The sequence below is a fragment of the Phoxinus phoxinus genome (genome assembly GCF_949152265.1).
Source record: "Phoxinus phoxinus genome assembly, chromosome: 13".
Taxonomy (NCBI): Eukaryota; Metazoa; Chordata; class Actinopteri; order Cypriniformes; family Leuciscidae; genus Phoxinus; species Phoxinus phoxinus.
In genome coordinates, this window is record NC_136888.1 from 14,610,919 (window position 1) to 14,620,179 (window position 9,261).

The 9,261-nt window shown below is 33.2% G+C and overlaps 1 protein-coding gene across 2 annotated transcripts; it reads right to left on the bottom strand.

The window, feature by feature from the left end:
- Window positions 1–377: 377 nt before the first annotated feature.
- Window positions 378–8,942, bottom strand: styx (serine/threonine/tyrosine interacting protein). Of its 2 annotated transcripts, none has more exons than XM_079632129.1 (11): window positions 8,670–8,942; window positions 7,827–7,859; window positions 7,518–7,571; window positions 7,335–7,432; window positions 7,166–7,226; window positions 7,041–7,077; window positions 6,871–6,910; window positions 6,666–6,716; window positions 6,069–6,141; window positions 5,862–5,955; window positions 378–1,436 (listed from the first exon to the last, which is right to left on the bottom strand). In XM_079632129.1, exons 1-11 carry the CDS (start codon window positions 8,727–8,729, stop codon window positions 1,363–1,365), a joined length of 675 nt encoding a protein of 224 aa, XP_079488255.1. In that variant the 5' UTR covers window positions 8,730–8,942; the 3' UTR covers window positions 378–1,362. The 2 variants fall into 2 exon arrangements, with proteins under 2 accessions (XP_079488255.1, XP_079488256.1); XM_079632130.1 differs by lacking the exon at window positions 378–1,436 and adding an exon at window positions 4,027–4,112 and having other exon boundaries at window positions 8,670–8,892.
- Between the last annotated feature and the right edge of the window lie 319 nt (window positions 8,943–9,261).

Genomic DNA, 9,261 nt, shown 5'->3' on the forward strand with positions numbered 1-9,261 from the left:
TGACAAGTAACAATAACAAAATATTGTGAAAAAAGCATTTTGAATTCACTACAAGACAGAACAATGAGCATATTCATGAACGTTCTTTCTAAAAGTCAACATCAAGCACTTGTAGAGAAAGCTATAGATCTGATCATATACAGAATATGTGGTTTACACGGTGTTTTGTTTTAAAGAAGAAGGGCTTATGTACTTGAATATTTTCTAATGTAAAGATTTCTATACATGTGTTTTTGTTAGAGGGAAAGCATTTTTAATTACAGAAACGGTTTCAAACAATTTACAAAACCGTTTAAGGCATATTTCCCTCTTTTACTTCATGCTAATGCTGCTGTTTGTGCTTTATGCTTTAAAAAAAAAAAAAAAAAACTCAAATCACAGTTTTCATGCAAGGAGTGAGTCCGGTATTGAATTTATTTGATCTTATTTCAATTTCTCTTGCAGGTACTCATCTTCAACGTAAAGATCGTTAATATAAAAAAATGGTTTACATTTATTTATTATGCTCATGTATTTTCTCAGTTTTTGCTTGTCTTAGCCTCTGGTGATGCCGAATCATTAGTTGTGTCAAACGTAAATAAATTATTTAGAAATATATCCTGATATAATGAAAGCACATCTTTGTACGCTAAATGCCTTTATTTTTGTACTTGCACTAAAAGCCGACAAATAAAGGGCATCTAAATACTTTGTCATCTGTCGGTCAACAACTAAATATGTGGCAGTGATGTTGTATTTCCTTTTATAATTGATGTCAAACCATTGAATGACAAGTGGGTGAAGGGTTAGAAACAATAAAATATGAAGTTTATATTGCATTTCAATGAAGTTGAATTATCATTTGAAATCTATCCACACCCAACATTTGTATCATAAGCAGTCACATATCTTTCCACCAGGGAATTATAACATTGAAAACTCATGGTGTAAGTAGCCATCTTTTATTGAGCAGTGGGATGTTAATTCTATGGCAAAATGTCTTTCCTTATTCATTCCTTACACAACGACGGATTCATCCTACCATTTCATTTCTATGGCAGTGAGTCGCTTTCCTTTGATACCCCCTCTCCCCAACCCAAATCTGTCCATAAACATAACAGTAATTCAAGTATCAAAAGTGCATTATTGCAATACTGTCCCGCTGCAAATGCAAAATGCTTTAAATACTATAAAACTGCAAAAAATTTCAGTGCATACAGCTCAAAAAAAGAAAAAGAAGAAAAAAAATATCAAACCATCCCCAGCTCCAAGGGTCACGAGGAGCAGTCTCTCCCTCCCAACCTCTGTACAAATATTTACATTTTTAATCCCAATAAAAATGTAAAAAGAAAAGTCCACTGTGGTAAAGCACTTTAGTAAAGCCTATCCATTTTGTGCTGCTGTAACTTGCATACTCCCAAAATCTTCATCCTCTTCTAATGTTCGTTTTAAGCTTCCTGCAGGAAAAAAAAAAAAAAGATAATAGGCAGTCAGTGTGAACAAATGCATTTAAGAATAATGTAGTTTCATATATCACGAATATGTACAAATTAATAGAGCTGTGGAATATAATTGGGTCATTCAGTGTCAAATAAACCAGCTCTATTTATTTTGCTAATATTTTTAGATAGATGGCAGCATCATTATTTTATTAGTAATATGAATATGGGTCAGTTTGCAAACAGTTGATATTTTTTTTCTGTTAAAGAGAAATATCGGAACACCAAATGATGTTGAAACTAGAAATATACCATCAATCTATCACAATTGTATAGAACAAACCTGAGTTCCATAAATATTCTTCTTCCAAAGTTGATGTGCCTGTCACTCAAAAAGTATTAAAGATATCTCAATATGATTTTAGATTCTGGTGCTTAAACTTTTCTTTTAAATTCTTCATTTTTAAGGTCCTTTATGGTTCAATCCCATAGACATGGGGATCTCAATGCAGCTCAAAAATATATCTCAATGTGGAATTTGTTGTATTTTACAGTTTCAATGGTCAAAAACCATACACCTGATACCCGTTGCATTTAAAGGGGAATGTCTGAAGAATAAATAATGTTGAAACTAGAAATGTGTCTTGTTCCCCTCTATCAAAACAATTGCATACAACATGCCTCTCTGAGTTCCAAAAATGGTTAAGGCACATTAACTGGCTCTCAAACATGCATTTATAAGAATCTATATTTGAATCAGTTTTAGGGATATTTGAAAGAAAGGATGTTGTTCATTTAAACAGCTTCTGAAGCTACCTAAAGGGTTCAATTACACAGCGATCCCAATATCTCTGGGATTGAACCATATAGGGCCTTACAAATAAAGATTCCAAAGGAAAAGTTTCAAAGGAGTACGAATCTAAAAAATTTATCTTAATATAATTCAAGTTACAGACATGTAAACTTCAGAAACATTTTTTTGCCACTCTTTACTTATAATATCTCTGTGATTGAACCCTATAGGACCTTAAATATGAAGAGACCAAAATAAAAGTTTATTAAGAATTAGAACCTAGAAGGATATTGAGATCTCTTTAATACTTTGAGTTACATGCATGCAAACTTTGAAAAAAAATATATATATATATTTATGGCACTCAGACAGGTATTATATGCAATTGTGTTAAAATCCCCATGTAGTCGATCATTTTATACCTTAAAACTCATCCTTGATCCCCAAAACGACACATTTATAAGTTTTTTCCTTAAAAAAAAATCCATCATGACTTAAATAGCTTGAATGTAACTCTACATCCTTGCCTCATTAAGTATACGTGGTTCTATAAATATGCTAATTAGCCCCGCCTCCACTCACACCAGCTCAAAGATCCACCCAGTGACGTGATTGGTTACAAGGTAGTTTGTGACATGACAACACCAGCGATTTCAAACTGCATTTTTGAGACTGTCACCGCAGTTTTAAGGAGCAAATACTCTGCAATGATGTTGACTCATAAATTTGCACATGGTTTGTCTTAAAGCATATTAAAAAAAACACAGACATATAAACAACATTGAAAGCTTGATTTACACCACAGGGGGACTTGATACATTTCTAGTTTCAACATTATTTGTTGTTCAGATATTCCTCTTAAAAAAATAAAAATAAATTAAAAAAACAATGTAAAGTGACCCACATTTTGTTTTTGAACACTGAAAATGTGTGCAATTGACCAATTTACTCATGGAGCCACATTAAAGGGACAGTTCACATTAAAATTAAAATTCTGTCATCATTTACTCACCCTCAAGTTGTTTCAAACCTGTATTCATTTATTTCTTCTGCTGAACACAAAGGAAGATATTTTGAAGAATGTCGGTAACCAAACAGTAGTCTGTACCCATTGACTTCCATAGTATTTTTTTCTTCCTACTATGGAAGTCAATGGGTACAGACTACTGTTTGGTTACCGACATTCTTCAAAATATCTTCCTTTGTGTTCAGCAGAAGAAATAAATGAATACAGGTTTGAAACAACTTGAGGGTGAGTAAATGATGACAGAATTTTAATTTTAAAGTATCCCTTTAAGATCTCGGTAACACTTTACAATAAGGTTCGTTAGTTAACATTAGTTAACTACATTAGTTAACATGAACTAATAATGAATTGCACATATACAGAATTTATTAATCTTTGTTAATGTTAATTTCAACATTTACTAATACTTTATTAAAATCTTGTGCACATTAGTTCATGCAGTGTGAACTAACATAAACACACAATGAACAGCTGTATTTCTATTAAGTAACGTTAACAAAGATTAACAAATACAGTAACAAATGTATTGCTCATGGTTAGTTCATGTTAGTTAATACATTAACTAATGAACCTTATTGTAAAGTGTTACCAAGATCTCCATATCTCTGGCATTGTAGCATAAAGGGCCTTTAAAATGAAGATACCAAGATAAATGTTTATTAAGAACCAGACTCTAAAAGAATATTAAGATATATGTTTTAATGTAACAGGCATGCAAACTTGGGGCAAAAAACACTAGAAGTGCTTTTTCCCATTTTTAAACTTTCACTGTTGGATAAACAGATTGAACTAATACACCTACCTCATCTCTGTGTGAAAATAAAATAATGATGCTGGCATCTTTTTTTAGGGGGGTCTGGGGACACTGCTCTCCCTTTAGAAAATGTTGTATATTATCAATCAATTTTGTATATATTATGTATCAAATGTGAGACAACAGGCTTTTGAGCAACGTTTATTTGCTCATCTCTCAATTTGTCCTTGTAGTCCTATTGCATTATGTTTTGCCCTTCACAATAAGAATTATAGAGTGCAAAATTATAAATGTGTAAAACTAAGAATTTAAATATAATCTTACTAAGACATATTATTAGGATATGTAGAGTGACAAATTATATGTATATGCATTTTATGCAAGTAGTCTACTATACTGTTAAAGATCTCATAAATTTACATTTTTGGCCATTTAAATAACTGCACCAAATCGCTATTTTTGCTCAGTTTTGGCCTCTGAATAAAATCAATATAACTGTTTGCCCCCTCTATATTCTCACTATATTCAGACCATAAAAGTCTGATGTATCAAATATATGACAAAACAAAACATGCAAAAAATTTTTTTTTTTATATTTTGTCTAAAAGTAAAAAAATAAAAATAACAAAAAATATTTCAGGCTTTACAAGGTTATGTTACTATTTTATAATATAACAAAAAGGACCTTAAACATAACAGTAGCCTACTTTTGAAGAATACACTAAATGTATAAAGTAAACAAATGTTTCAACCCGATTAGAGCTGCACGATTTGGGGGAGGGGGGGGGGGGGGGGGGGGAATCTAATTGCAATTTTTCTGGAAAAATTTGTATAAGAAAAATATCCATATTTAAACCTTTATCGACTCAAATCCTACATGCGTCACGGGTTACTCTTTTAGCGTAACTCGGCTTGCGTACGGCCGTCTGACGGAAGCTAGTTATTTTAGTCGATAAAGTTTTAAATATGGATATTTTTCTTACACGAACGCATCGCTTCACTTCAGAAGGCCTTCATTAACCCCCCAGAGCAGTTTTGAGCACTTTTTATCACGGATGGATAAGCTCTGAAGGACTTCCAAAAAAATATACCCATTGACTCCCCATTATAACGCTTGGAAGAGCCAGGACATTTTTTTATATAACTCCGATTGTATTCGTCTGAAAGAAGAATGTCATGTACACCTAGGATGGCTTCAGGGTGAGTAAATCATGGGCTAATATTCAATTTTGGGTGAACTATCCTTTTAAGTATTCTGGAAACCGCTATATTACTGCTGCTCCATAAGCGCCACCTACTGTCAGAGAGGGAATTTACATTTTCATTCAGCGTGTCCCTCACTCGTTACATTTTGGGGTTGTTTACAGAGTGCACGAGACACTTTTATGCAGCATACAAGCACTGTTCATAAACTGAACTGATTGATGGAAACGATGTCACTCAGAGCGTGTGTGTGTGTGTGTGAGTGAGTGAGTGAGTGAGTGAGTGAGTGAGTGAGTGAGTGAGTGAGTGAGTGAGTGAGTGAACACTTATTGTAGTGGTTGACTGACTGGTAGTGACAGATGCATTGCCAAAGCAACGGCACAAACAGAAGTTTAACGATTTAACGCATGTAGCCTACTTCGAAGTGGGCTTCGGCTGAATGTGCGCTATGATGGCGTCACACGACGTGCCTAGGCCGAAAATCTGCAGCAATTTAGAAACATGCTAGACAATTTTTTTTTGCTTGATTTTGCGTTTAATTCTGCGATCGCAGAAATGCTAAATCCTAGAGGGACTGGATACGGTACCGTTATACTATGCATCACTAGTAGAAATAATTCAACTATTACAAACTGACCACTGGGCCATCAAATATTGTTCTCTTACCTGGCATCCCAGCTTGGATGGAGAAAGACCTGCCCAACTGAATGGGTGACATCATCTTGATGGTTAGCTTTGCAAGATATATTGCTTCATATTCCTTGATGAAAACAGAGAGAACATCCATTTATTATGCATGTATGTATATAAAACAGCTATATAGCACTTAATGTTGAATTAATTATTAACGCTGAGATTACTTTAAACTCATACCTGTAGCTGATGAACAAAGCCAACATTGGGATTAATACAAAACCGTCTCTCCTGTACATGACTAAAGGCATCCCTGTAAAGATAAAAAAAATATGACAATTAGAGATGCATGATATATTGGCCACCATATTGGTATCGGCCGATAAATTCTCATTTTTAATATTATCGTTATCTGCCCGATCAGAAAATTTGGCCAATATATTAAAGCCGATAAATAATGGATTATTTCCTTCAGCTGAGACACTTCAGATGTGCACTGTTCACCATGATGGTTTTGAATTGCTTGAAATATGATTGAAATCACTTCAAAAAGGAAAATACAGTTAATTGCAACATGTACAGGGAAAGTCTGTCATATAGGCTACATAAAATTATAATGAGATCATCATTAGAATTGTGTGCTTGGGATATGGATTTAATGATGAGACTTGTTTTTGTAATCAGAAAAAATTATATACAATTTTGATTTATCTGGCAATATATCAGTTATCGGCTTTCAAATATTAAGAATTATCGGTATTGGCCAAAATGTTCATATCGGTGCATCCACAATTGGCTTAATATGTATTAATATTTTATGAAAATAAATTCTATTACCTGTATTTTACACCAAATGTCTCCATAAGGTAGGCAATAACTAAGGCAGCACTGAAAAAACACATAACAAAATTAATAATAATATAGATACAATATTAGATGTATTAAGTAAAATCAAACCACATCCCCAAAAGTAATTATTTTAAAAAATCCAAAAAACAGACAGTCAAAAGAAATTAAAAAATGTTTAATAATCATGAAATACCTTCTTGATATCCCTGCATTTCCATGAACAAGTACCTTTCCTGCAACACAAAAATGTGCAAGATGGATGAGAAAATCTAGTATTGAATGTATATTTATTTAGTATAAAGTTTGTACTCGTATCAATGCTGCCATTACTACACAAGATTAATATGGAAAAACATTCATTACCCCCCGTCTCTAAACATCCATCAATAAATTCTTTAGTCTACAGAGAGAAAATCAGGTAATCATAATTAGACACACACCAAATAAAAGGCATTTATAACTAAATATATAAAGAAAGGCCTTCTTACCATTGGGAAATATCTAATTATATTTTCCACAGGGTTATCTGCTATATCTAAAACAAGGTACCTACAAACAAAGAATTAAAGTAAACCAGCTGTTAGAAATAGTAGACCTTTATATGGAGTACAACTTGCATATGTGCATAGAACAAAAGACTACCAGAAATCGAAATACCTAAATTTATGGGGAAAGTTTGGCTTTATAAAGTTGGCCTCAATGTCTTGTCTGACACACACGACGTGAGTAATGCCCTGCTTCTCCAGCATTGAGAGCTGAAAGAGAGGATGAATTATTACAGGAAACCAGGCACAGATTATTTTCATCATGATGCATGAGAACCGATCATCTCTACAGTACCTTACTCTTCATAGCAGCTGAATAGGGCCCAAGAAACAAGCCTGGGAGGATTTCCTAAATCATTACATCGGATTTAGTTTCAGTAAAAGTGATCATTTGATGAGAATGAGATATGAAACATATTTTACACTGTGACTCGCAAAATATACAAAAAACAATTAGATTGAAGGTGCTGAGTGCTGACAGTAAAGACACAAGACGAAAAAAAAAATTATATATAAAAAGTGTATATAATATCCTGTACTGTACAAAAGCCATAACAATACATAATGATATACAATCATGTGCAAAGTCTATTTTCATGATCACCTGCATCTCTCTTCTCATTGGATACGCCCAGTCCTGCAGAAATGGGATTGAAAAATCAGATTATCAGTTTTTACAAGCATTCTTACAGTAATAAAACACAGAAAATGTATCACTATAAACACAGCACCATGTTTACACTGGTTTATTTCTCAAGTTAGATTTAAATAAAGCATGGAAGCACTTTAAGTGTGCATACAATAGGGATCATACTTTGCAATGCATTGACCAAGTCTTTGTGTTTGCATAGAATATGCTTCCACAGAAGACTTATTTTTTTTAAAGGTAAGCTACAAGTATTAGAAGTAAGCTTGCTATATTGCCAATTAAATATGATTCATTAAATATATTGGTAATCTATAAATATATATAACTATATAACTAAAAATGCCAGTTAATTTTGGTTGTTGTTGACTACTCAATATTAGTCTCGTAATGGAGATAAGTGACAAATAATTTGGTTGGTAGGTTTTAACGTATAAATAAAAGGTAATGCATTTCATTAATCGGATTATTCACACATTGTTCAGCGTATCATAATAAATACTACACAGGCCGTCATTTTTAATGAGATATGTTGCAGTATATGACTTTCTGAGTAGACTAGATTTCTGAGTTGTTGTTATTCTTGCAACTGTTACACTGCCACTGGATGTACATGCTAACCGCTCACCGCAAATAGTTAGTTAAAGAGCTATATTATCCATTAAAATGTCAGCAAAGACCTCTGTATTTATTCATGCATTGTCACATACTAGTAAGACAGGCAATGCTTTAAAAAAAGACATATTGAAGAGTGACTGTGATCCAGCAGTTGTTAGCACTGCGCTAATGTTCATAACATACCAGCTGCTCTTCTTTGGCGGCGGGCAGGGACGGGAACTGGAGTTTATTCCCTTCGTCCATGCTGCGAGTGTTATTCCAGCTTTCAATACGTTCACGTCGCCTTTGATAGATTGAATATAAAGACCAACTAAGTGCAAATAAAGTAGAGTTTTTGGAGGAGCTCCGCGCTCACGCACGCCATGCTGCTTCCACCGACGGCGGTCACGTGACACGCGAGCACCATACACGCCGGAAAGGGGCGGCGTCGTGAATTAAATGTTAATCTGTTGACATAAAAAAAAATATATATATATATATATATATATATATATATATATATGTATTATAAATATTATATTTTTTTATGTCAACAGATTAACATTTATATATATATATTCGGAAATGTTTAAATATGCAAATGAGAAATCTAATTATGTTAATAATTATCTAATATGCACTAATTTGCATACATTTCTAGGACAAAAATCTGAACATTGAATAAAGCCAGGTTCAAATTTTTTTTTACATATTAGTCAAAGGTGAGAGGGTCTTAAAAGTGTATTTTGGATGTTTTCTTTCTACTAGTCTGAAAAAAACACTTTAGGGAAAACCC